Consider the following 23,620-nt stretch of genomic DNA (forward strand, 5'->3'; position numbering starts at 1 on the left):
TAGATGTAAATTAATATTATTAAAATTTTGATGTGTTATATAAGTAAATAGCACAACATTCGGTACCATGTGATATAATTTGCCACAAATTTGTTTATCATTTAATTAATAGTTTAATTTTAAAATTATCTTAAAAACTATTAATATTAATTGATATAAAATAAAGCATGTCAGCATCCACATGTTCATTGATTTAATTGCAAACTAGAATGACATAAATAATTAGATATTAGATGCAGAATATAACGCCATCAAATAAAAAGATATATAAACAACATACAATAGACCCAATAATAATAATAATAATAATAATAAAGAATTAATAAAGCAAAACCAGACAATATGAAAAAAAGAGAACCGTAGCATAAAGAAAGACAAAATATTGATAGTCCCACATGCATTAATGATCTAACCACTTCCACAAAAACAGCAATGCCTACGATAATTTGATGCCTCCAATCACACACATTATACAAAAAGAAAGTAACCATAGACGCCACTCTCCCAACGGAAGTTCAAGGAACAAATTGATGCAGCCTATCAAGATGAGTCGAACACAATGTATTATATCAACACTAAGCTATACCCTAAACCGCAACAATAAAATGTTTTCTATTTAAGCCCAAAGTTACAGCTTGCCAAATGCTAAATCTGCAAATCGAGCGCACTGCAGTCCATAGTAGTTCACTGCAAAGATGAAAATAAATTAGTTATACATACAACAACAACAACAACAACATCAAGCCTTTATCCCACTGTGGGATTGGCTACATGAATCCTTTTTCTCCATTGTGTCCTCTTAGAAGTCAAATTCTCGTTTATATCTAATAAAGAAATGTCATTTATAATATTTTCTAAGACGACTCTCTCTAAGCTTATCTTTCACTAGAGCTACTCCAAAATTTTCACGTATATTCTCATTTCGTACCCTGTCTCTACAAGTAAAGCCACTCATTCACCAGAGCATTCTCATCACTACAAAACTTAATATTATGCTTCTCTTTTAATGGCCAACATTCTACATCATAAAGCATTGCATGTCTAACCACAATCTTATATAATTTTACCTTTAAGTTTGAGGACTATTATATCAAACAACAAGCCTGATGCATTTCTCCACTTCACCATCCAACTTGAATTCTACTAATAATATCCCCATCTATTTCACCACCACTCTGAACAATAGACCCAAGATATCGAAAGCATGTACTCTTATTAATGACTTAAATCACCCAAAGTCATAATCCCCCACTAGAACTATTATAATTAAAATTACATTCCATATATTCATTTTTAGATCTACTAAAACAAAAGCCTTTAGACTCTAAGGTTGACCTCCATACTTCAAGTTTACCTTCAACTCCCTCTCTAATCTTGTCAACAAGAAGAATATCATCAGCAAAAAACATACACCATGGTACAACCTCTCGCAGATATCTAGTGCGAACATCCATGACTAAATAAAAAAATATATGGGCTTAAGCCTGGTCCTTGATGTAATCCAACTGAAAAAGACAAAGTAAATTGCTTCCTTCCTTTTTCCAATTTACAAGGTTAAAAATAAAGTTGTACCTGCTGTTGCTGAAAGTTTGCATATCCTGGATAGGCTCCATAAGCATACATGTTGGGGTCCTGAGGAGCTTGAGCATATCCATAAGCTTCATAGCCTTGTCCAAAGCCATAGTAGCTGCCACCATTCCACTGATTACCGTCCTGCTGCTGAGATTGTAAGAGTCAACGATATATTGACTTAGCTCCACTGTAAAACATAAGTCATGTGCATTGACATAGTGCTATGAACAAATTAAACCTGCTTATTTGAAGAATTACGACCCCATGAAAGCCGAATCTTTAGCCCACCAAGCTGGGTACCCTGAAGCATCAGTAAAGCTTCCTCTGCAGAAGCCCTGGAGAGCATTCAGAAAATTTTCTCGTAAGAAAAAGACGCCTACTTCTAAAGAAATTTTTTTTTTTGTGATTTTGAAACAGTGACCTGTTAAGAAACTGAACAAAGCCACAACGTTTTCCAATAGGTATCTTTACATGAACTAGTTCTCCATATGGGCTAAAAACCTGTCGCAGGAGGTCTTCTGAAACATTTGGATCCAGCCCACCAACAAATATCTGAACTCACGAGGAACTTGTTAGTGTAAATTGACACCATATCTTGTTTGTTAGGGAAATACATAAAGAATTGAGTACGCACGGTGGTGTTATTTGGGTCATTTTCTGATTGACTGCCTTGAACATTTTGGAATGAAGCTGCAAATTTAAGGATTATTAAGAATATTCTAACCCAAAATAACATAAAGTAAGCATCTTATTTAGTATAGGGTCCTCGCATAAACACTAAAATGTCTTTACTGTCATCAACAGATACAAAAACATATTAAAAGCAATATTTGCCATGTCTGCTAAATTATTCATCGCACCAACAATGCTGGCAGATAAAAAATTTTCAAAAGGAGAAAAATCAAGTGAAAGGTCAATGAAGAAAGAGGACTGATGTAAGACAAAGTAAACCAAAGTAAAAATATATTACTAAATTTTAGCCTATTAAATCATATCTTCATACTATTCAGCACAATAAGATGCATGATTTCTTAATCCTGCTTATACAACACAATTTTCAACCTTACACTCATTATTCATCAGCAGAAGAGAAGAAGAGAAGTATCTCAAACGAAAAAGATTCAACATTCACATAAAGAAATAAACGAACTCGTAACACAAAAATTCTTGTATTGCAAGCCTTAGCGTCAAAGCACAAAGGATGATTGATTCAATTTGTAGAAACATAAGACTCATGACACTGAAATTCATGTATTGCAGGAATACAACCCATTTTTAATTTTTTAGTTCATGCTACATCCTTAAAAGCCAAACATAGCAATGGAGCTGAATTGTTTAATAGTGAAGCTGCCGTCATTAGTAATGCAAGTCAATGAAGTCAATCACAAAATGTTAGACCGGTCCAGCCGGTCCCGTATGGACCAGATCATGCGAAACAGGCAGACGTTTTCCGCATGTTTGTGCTCCCGACCGAACCGCAAATCCCACGGAGCAATTTAGGAAGGATTTTTTAGGGAGTTAGGAGGGAAATTTGAATGTAGGGATTGTTTAGAGATTTCCTTTTGAATTTTATGTATTAAATAGTTTGTTTTCATAGGGTTAGGGCATCTTAAATTTGGCTGAAATTTGAGATCTCCTAGAACTAGATTTTCTTTTGGGCTCTAGCGGCGTCTAGAGATTGGGAGAAATTGATCTTCCTCTCTAATAGAGGATCAATTGTATCTTGATATTTTCCGCTTCCTTTTCATCAAATAATACAAATTATCAACTGTTTTCGTGGTTTTGTGGGGATTCTTTTGAAAAAAAACTAGCTGTTTTCCGAAGGTTGATAGGAAAAACTTGGGATCTACAAGTGTTTCCTATCACAAAACAATATTTTCTTTTTCCAAAAACTCATTATCTCTCTAGCCTCTCTTGACCATCAACTCCACACACTACAAGCTCCATTGCTGGCCAGCGCTTCTGCCTCTCTGTCTCAAGAACACTTCTACAGCTCCACCTCTGCTTGCAATACCTTAATGTACCTATTCAACCGTCACAGTTTCTTTCCCACCCCGAACATCCTTCGTAGAATCAATAGTGCCACAGCCAATGCAGCAACTAACGGAGTATGCACACAGTTATTAGTCTTTGACCCACGCTACAGCACTCCTATCCACCTCAGAGGTGGACGAAGAAGAATACGAATAACAACCAATGCAGAAGGCAGTAAAATGGTTGGGAAGAAAGACGACTAGATCTAATGTAATTAATCTCATGAATAATAATTAACCTCTATCGATAATAATTAGAGATTAAAGCCAGGATTCATCAAACCAAATATAGTTATAGTGGTAACAAGAATTAAGCACTAATTACACAAAGGGATCACTAATTCTAGTTATAAAAACAAAAATATCATAAATATAATATCATGATAATCATTTACTATATCCCAAATATTTAAAATTGGCCTCTTGAACCTCATTATTCATTAGTTCCTAGTAAGTGTTTAAAAAGTCTTACAACTAGTGTTTGTAAATCTAATATAAATCCTAAATCAACTTATTATATCCTCTTCACATGCAACCACAAAATTTTCAGGAATCAACTCAGATTAAACTATTGGCATCAAAATTTTGATTTTTTTTTTAAATTTACAACGCCTACAAACCCTACTTACCATAAAAAAACAACCACACCAAGGTAAATCCCCCAATTGCGTTATCATCATTACCTTAATCCCAACTATTTGGCATCAATCTTATCAATCGTCATTTTTCATTCTTTCTTGTTGAGTGTTGTCAAAATTCCTAAATCTAATCTTTGTAAATCAAAACTGAAATAATTATAACAACTTATCCCCTTGTAACCACATAATTTTTAGGATTTAACTCAAATTAAAGTATTGGCATCCAAATTTTTTTAATTCACAAATTCATTATTTATCAAAGTTAAATTTACAAGACCTACGAAAGTTCTACAAGTGTCCATGATACAAGCACCAATTGTTGTATTATCACTCTTTTATGTAAGAGAACCAAAGCTAATTGAATTTCTTAACATGTCACACGCACACAAATATAAACCCACTAAAATTAAATGTAATATAGTCTCTAAACTAAGCCAATTATATGCTAAGCATTTCCTCCATTGTTATAGCATTCAACTAACTCTAGTTGAGGTTTGAATAATTCAAACTATCATTTGCAAATACAGCATGGTGAGTAGCTTTGAATATTCCAATTTAAGAACCTCCATTACTATTATAAAAATAGCATAAATTTAATCATGATCATTCTAATCCTTCAGAGATTTAGAACTCTTTGATCATTCTATAACTAATTTTACTATTAGTCAATGAATGCTTCGTTATACATACTTTTAATAACTTCAACATACCTATTATGCATTTTCTTAAATGGCCCTAAATCAATTGCCACGGTATTCAATCATAGGAATTTCAAAAAACACCAAAAAAAAAACATCCTTTTCTTCTATCTCAATACTTTTCCATAAACCAATTTAGCATAAAAACACCTATATAGGGGCTCTTTCTACCATAAATCCAAATTGATTACTAACTTGATTTTCCTAAGACTATATTCCATTGCAAATTCTCATGACTTCATTGCATGAAACACAAATTTCATTTCCTAATAATTAATATAATCTTAAATGTCTCATTTACTCTTTAATCACCAAAATACTTCTCCAATCATTTGATATTCTTTGGTTTTTAAGATTACCCAATGCATCTTCTTCAAAGCTAAATTGACTTCATTTTATTTAGGATCCATCTAAAATGCACTTCATAATTATATTCAATGTCTTTTTCAATAAAAAAATTCTCCATTAGAACACATTTAATACTTTATACCATCTTTAATTGCATCTTACTATATTCGCTTCTAATACATCTAACTTGATCAAAATATTTATATCTCGTATCTCTTGCTATAGAAATTTGACGTACCATATTTTCTCCTTTTATGTGCATAACTCGGAAAATAAAACATCAAGACTACTAGCCTTCATATAATCACTATAAAACCTAGTATTCTTTTTTTTTTTTCATTGTTTAAATCACATTTATTTTCCTTCATAATATTGCATATCTACTCATTTCACCACTAGCTCTTTATGAACAACATATTTGTATACACCTAAAATTTCCATTGAATGTTATAAATACAACTAGCTATCCCAACCCACACCAAGTTGGGCACAATAATAGGATTTTAATTTCCTCTCTAAATAATCATCTTAAAATTAACAACTTCTAGCCATTTTATTTCCACCATCTAATCCTAATGTAATTATTTGCTTCGATTATATTCTGTAAGATATACATCCATACCTATTAATCTATGCCATGGTTAAATTTTCTCTCAAAACCACCTCATAATCTTTGAAAAAGATTTTTATTACTAAACGTTTATTTGTAAATTTGTGGTTCCACTTTTAAAAGTAAGTGCATATCTTGTTTCTTAAAGCATGTGCTGGCTACTGTAAGAACATATTATTCAGCGAAATTAAATATAGATTATTTCATCAAACTCTATCTTCTATTATAAACCCAACAATAATCCTCTCATACCCATCATACTTGAATTTATATAAGTTACCATCAATAATTATCCTCTCATTCTAAGGCATGTGTTATAATAATTCATTCAACTCTTCTCAAAATTAATTTCAGGCTATCAGCTATCTTCTAATCAAACTTGAGTGGCATAAACACTAATCAATTTTATAATTCCTTCCCAATACTTAATATCAAAATAAACCCACTTCCCCTAAAATTAATTATTTTCATCTCTCTAACCACCTACAAAACCTATCACATTCCTATTTGTTATTTCCCAATATTAAAAAATAGCAAAATAAAAGGGACGCCTCAAGGCCTGTCTTAGAGCAATTTAAAAAAAAAATCATAAAGTTTGAGCATCATATTGGCCTAAGAAGGCGTACACCTTAGTGGGTCTAAGGTCTGCCTATGCAAAATTTATAAGAGATGCAACCTCAAAAACTAGAATTTAACCGATTTAAATATGTAATTTATAAATTTAATATATAAAATAAATCATATTTTGTTATTTATGTACACCTAAATCTTAATTAAAACATAACAGAGAATCATAATCACACACACACACACAACCTCCCTAACTCATTGCCACACGCTCAACCATGGTCCTCGCACTTGCAGCTTCAATTGAGGATGAGAAAAGAGATAAAATAACTCATTGAAATGTTGATTCCCACTAAGTGATGAAAGTGGTGAAAACTTACAAATTCATAAACTATAACCTTAGTAACTTAAACCACTTGATTATCTTGAATTAAAAGTGGGAGAAACTTATTGTTATAATCTTTCTTTTGACCTACTATGATCTTACTTTGATAGCTTATTTTGATTTTAGTATCTTACTTATTATTTAGTATTTCATATTACTTTAACGGTTTACTTATTAGGCTTACGCCTTACAATATGTCAACACTCACGCAACGCCTCGCAAATAGAAAACGACTCAATACCCACTTAAGCAATTTTAAACATTGGCTTATAGAAATCTCTATCTTCAAATTTTCCCTATTTCCATTTAATTTCTTACAAGCATGCAATACTAGTTCTCTAACTAATCACTATGTCCGATTATTCTATTGACAAATCATTGAAACTTACCAACGACCATATACTAAATCTAATTTGAAATTTTGACATAACTATATAGGAACATATTATTTGGATAGGTAAAAATGAATAGTTCTGATGCGCCTTGGTATCAACAACAACAACAAACTCCAAGAGATTCAACACAAAAACGGATTTTATTGATAAGAAATCAAATATGAACAAAGCAAGATACAATGATCCTCTTTCGAGAAGACCTTCTCTACAAAACCCTAGACGCCGCTAGGACCCCTTATAAAAAGGAACTACACTCAATTCAAATTCTGCATCAAAAATAAAATTAGCCCTAAGCATAGACTTAAATAAGCTCTCTTAATCTTCCCTCCTAAAACAACCCTTTGGCCTAATAAATTTTCCTCTCCTATTTGAAATTCAATTACGAGATTCTTTCCTAATTGTTCCCCTCCTCACATAAGTCATTAGATCTCGCTTGCACCCACCAAATCAGTCAAATAAGGGATTGAACTCTTGCCGAATCTCCCTAGGCGGGAGATTGCTGCACTGAACGGTCCAGTGCCTACTCCGTGCTAGATATGAAGAAAGACTTTGTATCAACAAACCCCACCACCCCCCCCCCCCCCCCCCCCCCCTCGCGTGATGTATCACCTTGTCCTCAAGGTGGACTCCAACATAACATTATGCTCTGGCATATCTTTCCACTTGATTAGCACATTGCTCTGGCATATATTTCCACTTGATTAGCACATCATATGCCCTTATCTCCTTTGCGGACACCCGCTACTTCCAGAGGTTCCAAAATGACCTCCATGTCCTCTGTCAAGGTCAGTGGTAAAGATGATGGTGTATGCTCTCCTATCACCTTCCTCAGTTGTGAGACATGAAAGATTGGATGCAAAACTAATGACGGTGGTAGCCTCAGTCGATAGAATACTGCTCCAATACGCTCCACAAACTTATAAGGCCCAAAATACCTCAGGGATAATTTATCATTCCTCCTTTTGGCTAATATTTTCTATCTGTAGCGCCTTAATTTTAAGTAAACCCTATCTCCTAGCTCAAAGTTTACTTCTATCATGTGCATCATCATTTCTTTTCATGTTATGTTGGGATCTCAGCAAATGTCCCTTTAGCTCAGATAATACATAGTCCATCCGAATTGCTCAAAGCTGGGCACGGGTGAAGCATTCTGCCCATAATGAATTAGATGGGGTGGATATCTCCCATAGAGAATCCTGAAAGGAGTGGTCTTTGTTGTCGAATGGTCTGAGGTGTTGTACCAATTTAATTCACATACCTTCAGTCAATAGAAGCATATAGACCACTTATGTATGACCATCTGTCTGGGGATGGTATTCTATGCTTCTCTTCAGGATTGTCCTCTACAAACGTAACAATTCCCTCCAAAAGTCGCTAAGGAACACCTTTATCCCTATCTGTCACAATGGATTCTGGAAATCCATGCAAGCGTACCACATCTCATATAAAAACGGTATCCACAGAGACCACAGTGTATGGGTGCTTCAGAGGTATGAACTTGATGCAGACAGCTAGATAGAAAAATCCAAAAGGAGAACACAAAGGCTAGTAGAACTTTTCTCAATTCAACTTATAGAAAACCAACACCAAACAACCAAGTTCATACCTCTGAACAAACTAGAAAGAAGAAGAAGGTAAGAAACCCAAGACGAAATCAAAGAGAGGAGAAGAAGTTGAAATAGATCGCAAGCTTTCCAAGAAGAAACCCTCTGGTTTAAGTAGTTTTCACTCACCAAAATCAGTTTTCAAATGTCACAAATCAACCTCTATATATAGGAGAGGAGAGGGAGCCAAACAGCCCAAACAGCCGCCCAATGAAACCAATCAGCAAAGGGGAGGTAGAAGGTCAAAAGGCAGCATAAGGGAGCAACACCCGAAAGGCCAACAGGACAGCCAACAAACAGCCAATGTCAGGTAGAAGGAACCAGACTGGGAGAGAACCGAAAGGCGAAAACATAACGGGGGGTGGGGACGAACCTGGCCAGCAGCTTAATGAGCTGAAAAAGGTGGTAGAACACAGCAGCTCCCCAACTAGGCAGCAAAACCCGAAACAACCAAGCCCAAACCAAGGGACCAAGTCAGCCCAAAAGCCATGGCACCAAAGAAACTAGCACACCCAAGGCAATGCATGTCCAATAGCACAACCTAAGCATGATCATAGGTTGCCTTCCATCATAGGGTAGAAAATAAAACAAAATAAACATAAAATTCAAATTACAATATAGTTCAAAAAAATTCGAAAATTGAAATTTGCATGCATCACTTGCTCAGATGATCCACTACTACCAATATCACTAAAAATCCCTCTGAAAGCGACAACCCCTTAACAAAATCCATCGTTAATTCCTCCCACACCCTCACCGGCAAGGCTAGAGGTTGTAGTAACCCTGCTGGTGTCATGGCTAAGTACTTGTGCATTTGGCACATATCACATCTGGCAACCTAGTCCTCTACATCAGGGCGCATCACCACCCAATATAATTCTATAGACAATAAACTGTAGGTTTTTTTAGCTCTTAAATGTCCTCCAACTGCACTGTCGTGAAACTCTTATAACAGCTTGGAAATGTATCCTAATCCTCTCAGTAGAACGAACCTTCCCTGATGTAGCAACTGGACTCCTATCAATGTGTAACCAAGATGACTATCCGGGTTCTGTAATAAATCGGATATGATCTTCCTCAGTCCTTCATCTTGTTCACTCTCATGTTTCAAAGCTTCTCAATCTAGGATCATGGATACTAACAAAGCTGTCAACTGAGACTCTTCGTCTTTCTGGGACAAGGCATATGTTGCTTTGTTTTCTAAGCCCAGTCGATATTGTATCTTAAAATCATATCCGAGCAACTTGAATAACCATCGTTGATGCTCCTCCGTGACCAGCCGTTGTTCAAACAAATACCACAAGCTCCTTTGATATGTCCTGTTTAGGAAATGTATCCCCAACAAATAAAGTCGCCATTTTTGAATTGCCAAGATAATAGCCATCAGCTTCCTCTCGTACACAGACTTGAGTCTCGCCTTGGTGGTGAGCACCTAACTGAAATAGGCAATAGGTCGTTGAACCTGCATGAGCACTGCCCTAGTCCATATCCTTGACGCATCAATCTACATCACAAATGGTATGCTGAAGTTGGGAAGTGCTAAAACCGATACACAGGTCATCGCCTTCTTCAGCTGCTCGAAAGCCTATGTAGCCGACTGCCCCACTTGAAACTATAATTCTTCAGTTACTCAGTCAATGGTCATGCTAACATGACATACCCTCGCACAAACTTTTGATAGTACCCAGTGAGACCTAAGAACCCTCTCAGCTCCCTCAGGTCCTTAGGCAAAGGCTAACCCAACATACCCTCAATCTTAGACTGGTTCAATGCTACCAATGTTTTGCTCGCCACATGTCCCGAGTAATCCACCTGTGGTTGTGCAAATGAACATTTCTTCCTGTTGGCATATAGTTGGTGCTCCTCCAACATCTCTAATAACATCTTCAAATGACCCATATACTCTGCCTCCATACGGCAATAGATCAGAATGTCATCAAAAAAGTCTCAAGACACTTCCTAAAGTAGGGCTGAAAAATCTGATTCATGAGAAACTGAAAAGTGGTTTGGGTCATTATTGAGGCCGAAATGCATCACCAAAAACTCGTAGTGAACCTCATTTATCCTGAAAGTTGTCTTGTGTACATCCACTGGCTTCATTCTGATCTGGTGTATCCTGACTTCAGGTCAATCTTTGAGGAAATAACTGCTCCAAAACAGCTCATCAATTATTGGGATATGAAACTTATCTAGCACAGTTTCCTTGTTCAGGGCCCGGATAATCCTTGCAAAACCTCCAGCTACTGTCCTATTATACTAGTAGCACGTAACTGGAAAAAAGACTCACATAGGGCCTAATAATTCATGCCTCAAGCATCTCTCTAATGAGCTTCTCGATCTCATCCTTTTGAATCTGTGGATACCGATATAGTTTGACACTAATGGGTGACGCTCCCTCCTTCAAGGTAATACATGCTCGTGCTCCCGGGGTGGCGGTAACCTGTTAGGTTGCTGAAAGACCTCAAAAAATTGTTGCAGAAGCTGTTCTACACAATCAACGACCTCCATTGGTTCTAACTCTCAAAACTCCTTTAGGCTCTAGTCCTACTCCATGTATCAACTTAACCATAATTTTGCACAGACTAGCATCTCCCCGCAGCACCCCCTTTTTCCCTCTACTTGAATCTCCATAGTCAAAGATTTCCAATCCACATTTGTTTCCCCGATCGCATGTAACCACTTCATCCCAAAGATCACATTAGTGCTCCCCAAATCTAAGGAAAGAAAATCCTCCACAACATGTATACATGCCCTGGAGTTTCACCACCAACCTCCTACAAATATCCCTGCTCCTTTCTACCTTTCTCGTTCCCATCATGACTCTGAAGCTCACTGTATCCAACAACGTCAATCCCAATTGGTCCACATCCCGATTGGAGATATAAAGTTATGAGTAGCCCCGCTGTACACCAAGACCACCACTGGCTGCTCCCTGATCTATCCCCTCACTTTCATGGTATGATTTGGAATAAATCTCACCATAGAATTTAGGGACACTTCTGCTAAATCAAGGTGTAGATGCTCTCTTCCTTCTGCTTCCTCCATCTAATCCTCGTTGTCATTCTCTTTCTCCTCACAAACCAGAAGGACCTGGAGTATGTGATCCTTGCACTGATGACCTAGTGCATACTTCTCATCACAGTGAAAACACAAACCTCTCGTTTTCTTTTCTTGCGCCTCTGTGAGGCGCTTGAAATTGGCCCCGAGGCAAACTCCCTCACTCTTCTCCTTTGGTGTCTCCCGCTAAAATGATACTATCTGGGTCCTTGGGGCCAAAATTGAGGTACTTCTGTAAGAGCCTCCCGCAACCCCTCTCTTACCATGTCTCTCTAGCTGCCTTCAATCCTCTGTTATTTGTACTAGCTCTATCATCTCTTTCAACTCCCTCGGTCTCAGCCAATCGAAGGTCTACTCATATATCGGGCTTAAGACCCTGAAATTTTCCTCAAATACTACCTCTAAAATTCCTCTCGACCTCCATGACAACAACTCAAACCTCTCCTTGTACTCCATGACAGCCCCTTAATGTGTCAAGGCAAGAAATTGCACATGTAGGTCTCCTTCCCAAATGGCTCGAAAACGTTCTAACAAGCAATCCTTAAACTCCTCCCATGAACGGATAGGGTATCTAGCCTCTCTCCGCTGGAACTAAGCGAGAGCTTTCCCCTCCAGACATAACCCTGCAACTGTAAACTTCTCCTCCTATCTTACCCCATTCACCACAAAATGTCTCCACCAGGCCCATGAGCATCCTCCCCTTCGAACACCGGCATCTTCAACTTCCTCACCTTCGCTTCTCCACCCCAACTTCCTCTCCCTAGATAGTTCCCCCTGTATATTGAGGGTGACAATCCCACCTTTCTTCCATGTCTCCCATGGCCCGATCCTCATGGCTCGGCTCATCCACCTCCCTCTCCAGTTGTCCACTTTGCCTCCAATAGTGGTCGGTCACCCAACCAACTCCTCCAAAAATCCCACCATAAAACTCTCTTTATGTTGTCCCTTTATCTGGAAACCCCGATCCGCCCTTCTCGAAGCCCCGAGGGGTGATACTTGATTGAAGAAACTCGTCTCGTCGAACTCCTCCTGTTCAATCTCCTTTCCCTTTGATTCGGCCAAGTGAACCCCGATCAAATCGTGTTGAGGGTTGGCAATTGGAACTGATAGTGGGGCTTTGAATTGCATCTCCATGAGCTTCTTTATCATCTCTTCTATCCCTCCCAATCAGCTCTCCATCCGATTTGCTCCACTTCCTCTTCCAACACATCAACCTAATTTGTTGTCATTCATGGATTTTAAGTTCCAAACCGCAAAAACAGCAAAAATCAGTGGACTATGGTCTTCAAACAGCAAAAATTGGCAACAGGGAGGAAGTAAGCAGCATAAATCCTTGAAGAGAATTGAGATTTTGGTCCAGGACATGACTCTGATACCAATTTGATGCGCCCTGGTATAAAAAAACAGCAACAAACTCCAAGAGATTCAATACAAAAATATATTTTTATTGATAGGAAATAAAATGTGAACAAAGCCAAATACAATGGTTCTCTATCGAGAGGATGACCTTCTCTCCCAAGCCCTAGACGCCGCTAGGATTCCTCACAAAAAGCTATAGCACTCTCAATTCAAATTCTGCATAAAAAATAAAACAAGCACTAAGCATAGACGTAAATATGCTCTCTTAACCTTCCCTCCTAAAACAGCCCCCTTGTCTAATAAAGTTCCATCTCCTATTTGAAATTCAATTAGGATATTCTTTCCTAATTGCTCCCCTCCTCACATAAGCTATTAGATCTCTGTTGGGCCCCACCAAATCAGCCGAATTAGTGGATTGAACTCCAACTGAATCTCCCTGGGCGGGAGATTGCTGGACTGGGACTGGCCGGTAAAACCAATCCCGTGCCCGCTCCATGTGGGATATGAAGAAAATATCCGTATCAAATTTCTCCTACGATTTTTTTAGGAACCCTTTTTTATATCTGAAAAATGGTTATAGTTCATATAGCGGCTATTGTAAGGTTGCAAATAAGAAAGAGAAAACAAAAGCCCAAAAATACAACCCCGGTAAACCCTCGAGCATCACAATTTAATTAATTTGTGACACATCACCTACAAGTGTATCCTAACTCTTGCCTAACTCTCACAACAATCATTTAGAGAGTTGTGACACATCTATGGGTGATGGCTTAACAAACCCTTCACAGAAATGGGTTAATGATGTAATGTATCTCTTATGGAAAATGCTGTATTACTAGAACAATTAAATTTTGGATTCCTTTAAGGATCTTGAAAACAAGGTACAATGGAATTTACGCAAATATAAGAAGTTCATTGCAGAAACTAAAAAATCAATCAATTATTCACCCCAAATAGTACAAATATAATGGATAACTGAAACAAGGGATGTAACATACGTATTACCGTTTTGTATTCCTGAAATCAGGACATCAGGAATCAAAACAAAAGGAGAGGAAACATAAAATCCTACATATATGTAGACATTTTACATAATGATTTTTGTGTCAAGTTTTTTACTAGCATAGAATAAATTAGATAAGCAGCGAAACCTCTTACTTAAAAAAAATGAATAAACACGTCCCAAACCAAGTTAAACAACATGAGAAGAAAGCTCCAGCGAGTGGGTAAGCTCTTGAGATAAAGGAACAAAGAAGACGGAATTCCAAGGTTAGAAGAATGGCAACCTCCAATGACAAACAAGACCATCATGAGTGAAACATTTTATGGAGTAGGTATACTAATGCAGATCTAAGATGAAATAAATAAATAAATAAAATTAAGAGTTGAAAAACTTTTTTTTTATTTTTTTTAAGAGTTGAAAAACTTCTAATTTAGACAAAAAAAAATTTATCCATGTGATAAAAATCAAACAATAATAACAACAAGATCAAGTCTTTATCCCACTACATGAGGTTGGCTACATGAATTTTTTTCTCCACTGTATCATGTTAAGAGTTAAATTCTCATTTAAATTTAAAACAAAAAGGTCATTTCTAATATTTTCTAGCCAAGTCATTTTAGGTCTACCACTACCTTCGTTAACATAAGTTAAATCCTATACATCTACAGATCTACTCTCTTAACTGGATCATTGAAAGGTTGGTATTTTATGTGTCCAAACTATCTAAGGTAACTATATAATCTTATCTAGCCACTCGAGCTACTCCAGCATTTTCACGTACGTACTCATTTCGCATTTTGTCTCTAAGAGAAAAGCCACTCATCCACCTAAGCATCCTCATCTCTGCAACACTTAACTTTATGCTTCTCTTTTAATGCCAACATTCCATGCCATAAAACATTGCAGGTCTCACCACCATCTTATAGAATTTTCCCTTAAATTTAAGGGGTACTTTTCGATCACACAACAGACCCGATGCATTCCTCCACTTCAAGCATCCAACTTGAATTCTACTAATAATATCCAATCCATTTCACCATCACTTTAAACAATATATCCAAGATATTTAAATTGTGTACTACAATTAATGACTTGATCGTCCAATGTCACAACCCCTCCACTAGGTCCATTACTACTAAAATTACACACCCCATGTATTCAGTTTTAGATCTACTCAAATGTAAACCTTTAGACACTAAGGTTGACCTCCATAATTCAAGTTTTCCTTCAACGCCCTCTCCAGTCTTACCAAAAAGAAGAATATCGTTAGCAAAAAGCATACATCAGGGAACATCCTCTTGTAAATATCTAGTAAGAGCATCCATGACTAAAGCAAAAAAGATATGGGCTTAAAGCTGATCCTTGATGTAATCCAAATGAAATAGAAAAATACTTGGTTAAACCACCTTGTGTTTGAACAGAAATAGCAACTCATGTATACATATCTTTTATGACTTGAATATAAGTTGATCCTCTCCAAAGCATTTCTTTTGAAATTTTATCATATATGCTTTCTCTAAATTAATAAATATCATATGTAGATCCTCTTTATTCTCTCTATACTTCGCCATCAAACCTCTCAATAAATGAATAGCTTACATAGAAGACCTACCTGGAATTAATCCAAATTATTTTTAACAAACATTAGTATCGCATTGTAACCTATACTCAACAACTCTCTCCTATAGTTTTGAAGTATGACACATTAACTCAATTCTTTTATAATTCACACGCTCTTGTGCATCACCATTGTTCTTAAAAATAGGAATCAACACACTCCTCCATTCATTTGGCATCTTTTTAGCCTTAAAAATAATATTGAAACATTTTGTAAGCCAAGAAAATCTTTCATCCCTTAAGCATTTTCACACCACTATTGGAATATCATCCGGTCCAACTAATTTTCCACACTTCATTTTCTTTAAAGCTTTTCTAACTTCGATTTTACTAACACGATGATAAAAACAGAAATATCTATTTTTATTTAGGGTGTTAAGGTCACTTAAATCAATCGTATTCTCACAATCTTCAATGAAAAGTTTATCTAAATATCTCATCCATCTTTGTTGAATATCCTCTTCTAATAAAAGCACTTTTTGATTTTCATTCTTAATGCACTTCACTTGAATTAAATCATTATTTCTATCTCTTTGCTTGGCTAGCTTATGCATACATCTTTTTACCTATTTAGTATTTAATATATTATATAAATCATTAAAAGCTAAATTATTTGCAACGCATATTATTTTCTTAAATTCCTAACGGCCCCTTTTATATCATTCTCATTCTTTCAAACTTTTACATCCAAAATAATTTTTATAACAAAATTTCTTATTTTTTATCTTTTCTTATACATTTTGATTCTATCATCAACTATTTTTACTATTAAGTGTTTTTTTTCCTTTTGATACTCCAATACATCATTTCCAACATTTTAATATCACTAGCTTCCTCATGCACAATAAAAACATTAAGATCTTGAATTTTACTCTTAAAAACATTTTTGTTAGTGTTCTTAAATGCTTCGATCTAATCCTACGACAAAAATTTATTTTATTTTTCATATTCCACCCCTTCATCTTAAATTACAAAACAAATAAGCAATGATGGATACATAAACTTTCACTCGAAATAACTTTACAATATTTGTAATCTAAACGATCTTTTTTTATTAAAAGAAAATAATTAATCTGAGTTTTATTGTATATATTCTTATAAGTGATGAGGTGCTCCTCTTTTTCATAAGCTAGAGCAAAATCTAATATGATCGTATCAACTTCATTAGTCGCTCCAAACTCATAATAACCATGAACATTTTAAAAAAATTTATCACTCTACCAACATGTCCATTTAAATCTCCTCCAATAAGAATTATTTCTTCAAAAGGTTTATTTTATATTATTTTTCAAGTCGTTCCAAAATTTAATTCTGAGTACATATCTAAACCTACTTGAGAAGCATAAGCACTTATAATATTAATAATTTTATTATTAATAGTAATATTTAAAATGATAATTTTATCCCCAATTCTATTAATTTCTACAACATTATCCTTCAATCATTTATCTATAATCACACCTACATCATTTCTAGTATGACTTCTATTTGAATAACATAGTTTAAATCCTAAAGTTAAACTATCAATCTCCTTAATCTTCTCTCCAACCGATCTAATTTCTTGAAAGCATGGAATATTTATTTTCCTATGAATCATAATATCTATTAATTCTATTAATTTATATGTAAGAGAACATATATTCCAAATTATTATCTTAATCCTAATTTTATTGACTAACTTCTTTGCCCAAATAATAAACTAATGACCCCCAAAAAAATTTTTGAAAGAATTTTACATTTAATAAAACCACACGAGAAAATCATCTACATCTCACCTAGTGCTAAAAGATAAGTTAGGCAATTTCCATCAAAATGAGTCGTCACTACTTGCACAGCACACACAGCACTAGAAAGATCCACATCAAACTAGCACCCAAGCACAAAGGGGAAGAAAAATACTTAAGTGCTAAAGAAAAAAATTCATTTCTGTCTTAAATATCCCTTATTTATAATAATAAAATTCTTTCTCCAAATAGCAAGTAGTCCAATATCTTCAGTAACTTAAAGATTCCTAAAAAAATCAAAAACTATTGTGCCCAATCATGCAAAAAGTTGCAATTTTCACTTGCTACAAATACCCAAAACAAATATCATACGAGAATCGCAATCTCACTTATCCCGGAAAATCCAAACAAAACCACAAGCAAAATTCATGGAATCCAGGTTTCAGACCTGAGGAATACCCAATTTAAATCACACCAACCTGGCAATCCACGGTGAACGAAGGAACCAATGCATGAACCAATTCAAACCAACACGAGAAATTGAACCAAAATAGAAATTAGAGAACACAACTTATCTCCATAAGAATTATCATCATAGGTATTTTTACACCAACAACAACAACAACATCATCAAGCTTTTATCCCACTACGTGGGGTCAGCTACATGAGTCTTTTTTCTCCATTGTGTCCTATTAAAAGTCAAATTATGTTTTAAATCTAATAAAGAAAGGTCATTCCTAATATTTTCTAACCAAGTCTTTTTATGTCTGCCTCTAACTTTCTTAACATATGTCTGCCTCTAACTTTCTTAACATAGTTCAGTGCAATATAATAGTATGAAGCATGCGAAGGTGGTTAGATATTTTGTAAAAGAAAATAGGCAGTGGGTTAATTCATACTCCATATGTGTTTAAAATAAAATCAAATAAAAAACGTTCTCATCAAATGACTACAACTCCTAATTCAAAAATATTATAAGAAAAACTTGAATAGTACATTTCTATCATTCAATTTGAGGGGGAGAATTATTAGATTGTAGGACCCACAAGTCAAAAAATCTTTGTAGGGGTCATTGAGCACATGGATCAAGTAATTTAACCGTTTGACCGATCAACTTATAGCCCTTAGATTGCAATCCGTGCGCCTCATCTTCCTATTCTAGCCATCAACCCCCTCTTGGGGAATTTTTTTCCTTTTTTTAATAACTTGAATTTATTTTCATTGTAAGCCTATTGGAGAAGTATATAATACTTCCATACTTTGCACATAATCAATGAAATTCAAAGTAAAAGTAATTTTTTCTACTTTTTTACCGTTATAATTCAATATTGTTGAAAGATTAAATAATATGTAGGTGATATGTTTAAATACATTGAATTTATGATATAATAGAAAGAGATTATAAACGAGTATATAACTTCAAGAGTTACGAGTTGGTGACTAAATTGGAGAATGCCTTAGAAAAATATTCAATAAGAAAATACCATAGAAACTTGAAAGTATATTTTATACAACTACAATTAGATTTATTAAGCGTGTGAATTTAAGTGTTAGGAGAATAAAAATACAAATAAAAATAGGTAAGATAAATGCAAGACATGAAATTGCTAAGATGAATTTGTAGTAAAACTAAAAAGAGATGGATTGAGAATGGAATATAAAAGAGACTACTGAATTATATAAACTATTGATGATAACATAATGGAACATTATTTAGAAAGTGCACATATTCACGTACACAATCTTCTAAGATACTAATGCACGTACAAAGCAAACATAAAAGTTTAAAATTCACCATGTAAGAATGCACCATCCATGCTGCAGCAACATAAGACAAAATGAAAATAGAAAATTCTGAGCATGAAAAGAGACAGCAAAATGAAGTTACAATTCCCAACAATGCAAATGCTATACTTGGAAGAATTTCAATGTTGATCATTAAATTAAAATCAAAAGAAAAGGATAAATGACTTCATGTGTAATAAATATAATAATAATAGGCAAAACATCCCTTATAAAAGATTAAGGAGACGAGTTAATGAAGCATTCAAAGCTGAAATTTAAACATTCAAGAAAACATTATAAGACTCAATTACATATATATTCCAAGAAGCCTGAAAAATAATGTAGGAATTTGGAAGATTCTTAATCTAAACTCTAAAGAATAGGAGAAGAATTTAAAACAGCAGAGAAAGCTGAAACATTACTTTCTGAAAATTTTAAAGAAAATGGAAGGAAGGAATGCCACATAAAAAATGACTTGGGGTACATTCATGACATAATCAATAAAACTGACCTAACCGAGGCCACGCATTAAAGAAGATAGTCATCTCAGCCGAAGTTAGTCCAGGCCCTATATCAAGAGGGCCTCTTGGCTTCCTGCTTCGACACAATATAGGTTTTATAAGTTTTAATTCTTTACATGTAGATTAAATAACCCCAAATCAGAAAGGAAATGGAAGAAAGGAAAAGACTTCTGCCCATAAATAGAAGCAGTGCAACTAATCTTCGTACGTGAGACTTGGAAATAAAGCTAATAATAAGAAGTCCACTCTTTCAATCCCAAAAGTAATATTCAGCTGATTGCACTATAAATCATACAAACTATGTCAAAATACAAATAAAGATTTTCAATTATTGCTACAGTGACTGATTATTTATAAAGATTTCCTGCAAAACATTATAACATGACAGCAAATTCAGCGGAGAGAGAGAAAACAGGCTGCAGCAAGTTAAAAAATTATCTAATTAATCAAAATAACAATCATAACGATAATAAAAATGTAAGCGCATCAAAGCAATACCTTTTGGGGCATCTTGCTGCTGTCCATCGGTAGCCCTCTTACTAGCTGCTGGACCAATCCTCATGGGTCTTGATGAACAATACACTCCATTCATTTCAGTCATTGCACGAGTTTGCTCATTCGCATCTCCAAACCTAACAAAACCATAGCCCTTAGAACGCCCGGTGATTCTATCTGTAACAATCTTCGCCCCCTTGACAGAAGGATAGTGGCTCCTAAATGCCTCTTGTAACATGTAATCCGTAACATCTGCCGGAAGATCTCCGACAAATATTGTATAATCATTACCATCATCCACACGCTTTCCACCAGCGGATGCCCAATTCAATCGAAAAACTTGGTCAGAATTAGGCATCATTGCTCCATTGTAAGTCTGGAGAACACGATCAGCCGCAGCACGTGTTGCAAACTCAATAAACCCGTAACCTTCCAGCTGTCCAGTTTGCTTGTTCCTGATAAGTTTCACGGATACAACCTGTAACAACAGACATCTATCAATTAGAACTGAAATGAAAGCAATATTAAAAAAGAACCTTAAAATATGCATATTACAACATGTAACTGCAAACAGAACAATACAATTAGGTTAATTTGCAAAAATTATAAGACGGTTGAAAAAGAAATTTCCTACCTCTCCTGATTGAGCGAAACAACCATGGATGTACGTTTCCTCCATCCAATACTGCAGATCTCCGATCCAGAGCGTGCGGACCTCGTCAGCGGACGCTGGCTGGTGCTGCGCCTGCATAGGAAGGGAGGAAGGCGCCGCCATGGGTGCGCCGTACTGGGTTTGGAGATACTGCGGCTGCTGAGCAAGCGGCATGGATTGCGGTGGAGGGATCTGCGACAGTTGCTGGTTCCACATCGGAAGCTGCTGCGACGGCGGGTACTGCGGTTGAGGCGCAGGTGGTGGAACCATTCCCCAGTGTGGTGGGGCCTGCTGCGCCTGCGGAGGCATTTGATATTGAGGCGGCTGAGCCAGCTGCTGCTGCTGTTCCATGGGTGTCGGAGCAATGGACTGCGGTACCATTCCTCCTTGCATCATCTTGGTTGCGGGACAAAACAAAATCCGTAAGACGAAAAGGCAGAGAGGATACCTTAACCCAGGCCGTAAAGAGATATGGCCGAGGATCGACGGAGAGAAAGAAGTGAAAGATACACGGGGAGGGACGAAGAAAAGGCAGAGCGGAAACCCTAACCCTAGCCGGAAAGAGATAGAACCGTGGATCGACAGAGGAGAGACCAGATAGATATACGCGGAGGGGATGCACGAAGTCGGTTCTTAAATGCTTTCACTTCATAACAAAGAAAACCACATATATATATATATATTTACTCTCTTTTTTAATAGAGTAAAAAAAATAAAAAATATCAAGCCGAAGTTTCTTCAAACACCAACCAAACTAAACAATGATAACATATTACTTCATAAATCATAGGTACTCATCATTTTAGAAAAATAATAAATATTAATTAGGTCTGTTCCACTCATTTTTTCTTCTTTTTTTTACTCATTTGATATGCATTTTCTATTATTATCTCATAAATAAAAAAAATTAAGGCAAATACTTTTAAATTATTTTTTTAATAAAAACACAGCATTTTAATTTGAATAATTTTTATTTATGATCTTAGTTTTTTTTTTCAAATTTGTTTAAGTATCTATTTGGAACTATTATTTATTTATTAAATGTATTGTAAAATTATTGTTAAAAAATTTATTTGATTATTTTGGTTGCAAAAAATATCTTTCTACCATATAATTTTTTAAAAAATGATGAAAATGTACTAAAAAAAGTAATAGCAAAATGATGTTATGATTACTGTCTAAAAAACAAAGCAATGATAAAATTATTCCTAACAAATCATAAATCTAAATTAATATGTTTCACTAGGTAATTAGATTATTGGCAGTTGATAAATCATTTAAGGAATTCAGATTGATTTAAAGATAAATTGATTTGGATTTGTTAGAGTTTAAACTAATTAATATTGATTTGAACCTACTTAGGCATGTAAGATAAACCAAATTACTTTCTTCGACCAAACCCGATGATTTGAGCTTCGTATAGGCTAAAGATTTATCGATTGTTTTATAAACGTTCATAATTAAGTGGTTGTAGCAAGTGACTTCGTGGTAATATTGAATAAGTTCAAATTAGTTTCTTTCCACATCAATATGAGTTCTTCAAGTCATTCCTAATTTAGGGTATTTTAGTATAAAAAATTATTTGGGTGATATTTATCCAAAATAATATAATAGTCAAAAGTATGTGCCAAAAAATACTATATATATATATATATTTGTGTGTGTGTGTGTGTGTGTGTGTGTGTGTGTGTGTCATAAAAGAGGTAATTTTCTAAAGTGACTTAAAATTAACAAAGGGAATAAAATTAATGTGAGAATTAGTTAGTAAGATCATTTTGAAAGAAGTATGAATGTAAAGCCCAGGAGAAAGTTGAAATAGTTTTGAAATAGGCTTGAGGATGAGCTGACCTGGTTTGAACCTGTTAACTGTATAAAAAATTCAAATTTAAGTAGAATTTACAATTTAAAAATAATATTAGTGCAAATTCAAAATATAAATTAAACATTGAGCCATTTTTCTTATTTCAAATTCAACAATAGCAAACTTACAAATTCACCAAGAGCCAAACTTTTTAGCATTATAGCCAAACTTTTGGTATTTCAAATTCACTAATTCAACAACATAATATTTTGCATTATAGACAGTACAAGAAAAAATAACTCAGAACAATCTATATTATAGCTAAACTTTTTTGCATTACAGCGAGTACAAATTATTTTGCATTACAACCAGTATAGGAAAAATAACTCAGCAATAGCTTATTTTGCATTATAGTGTTGACATCACTTTTGTATGAGGTCACTTTGATCTCTTCTAGAATCTAGATCCTAAGATTTCCTAGATCCTAGATTTCTTCTAGACACTAGATCTTAGGATCCTTCCAGTCCTCATACCCTAGGATCAATTTAGATCTTAGATCAATCTTGACCAAATCCAAGACCAATGGCTTAGGTCCTGAAAGCCTTTCCTATTATTTTTTTAAACACTTCAAAACTCATTCAACTTACTCCTGATTTAGAGTCTATTAATTATAGATTGATAAGACATGTCTCTAGGGTTAGCCTTCCAAGTTTGTGCTCAATCTGATATTACTAAGCCAGGAAACTAAACTCATTT

At 35.1% G+C, this 23,620-nt stretch overlaps 1 protein-coding gene across 3 annotated transcripts; it reads right to left on the bottom strand.

Moving 5' to 3' along the window:
- Positions 1 to 343: 343 nt before the first annotated feature.
- On the bottom strand, positions 344 to 21,718 carry LOC110104052 (polyadenylate-binding protein RBP45). 3 transcript variants are annotated; one of them, XM_028697155.1, is made up of 7 exons: positions 21,046 to 21,718; positions 20,415 to 20,889; positions 2,207 to 2,262; positions 1,994 to 2,124; positions 1,811 to 1,907; positions 1,573 to 1,713; positions 344 to 687 (listed from the first exon to the last, which is right to left on the bottom strand). In XM_028697155.1, exons 1-7 carry the CDS (start codon positions 21,457 to 21,459, stop codon positions 685 to 687), a joined length of 1,317 nt encoding a protein of 438 aa, XP_028552988.1. In that variant the 5' UTR covers positions 21,460 to 21,718; the 3' UTR covers positions 344 to 684. The 3 variants fall into 3 exon arrangements, with proteins under 3 accessions (XP_028552988.1, XP_020688656.1, XP_020688654.1); XM_020832997.2 differs by having other exon boundaries at positions 1,573 to 1,716; XM_020832995.2 differs by having other exon boundaries at positions 1,573 to 1,719; positions 21,046 to 21,717.
- Positions 21,719 to 23,620: the final 1,902 nt, after the last annotated feature.

Source organism: Dendrobium catenatum, unplaced genomic scaffold (genome assembly GCF_001605985.2).
Source record: "Dendrobium catenatum unplaced genomic scaffold, ASM160598v2 fragScaff_scaffold_883, whole genome shotgun sequence".
Classification (NCBI taxonomy): Eukaryota; Viridiplantae; Streptophyta; class Magnoliopsida; order Asparagales; family Orchidaceae; genus Dendrobium; species Dendrobium catenatum.

Excerpts from the sequence above, each read along its gene's own strand:
- LOC110104052 (XM_020832995.2), bottom strand. The coding sequence starts at position 21,459 with ATGATGCAAGGAGGAATGGTACCGCAGTCCATTGCTCCGACACCCATG. Across the intron at positions 20,890-21,045 it reads GTTTCGCTCAATCAGGAGAG|GTTGTATCCGTGAAACTTAT; the intron begins GTAGGAAATTTC and ends CTGTTGTTACAG. Across the intron at positions 2,263-20,414 it reads GCAGCAAGATGCCCCAAAAG|CTTCATTCCAAAATGTTCAA; the intron begins GTATTGCTTTGA and ends TTAAATTTGCAG.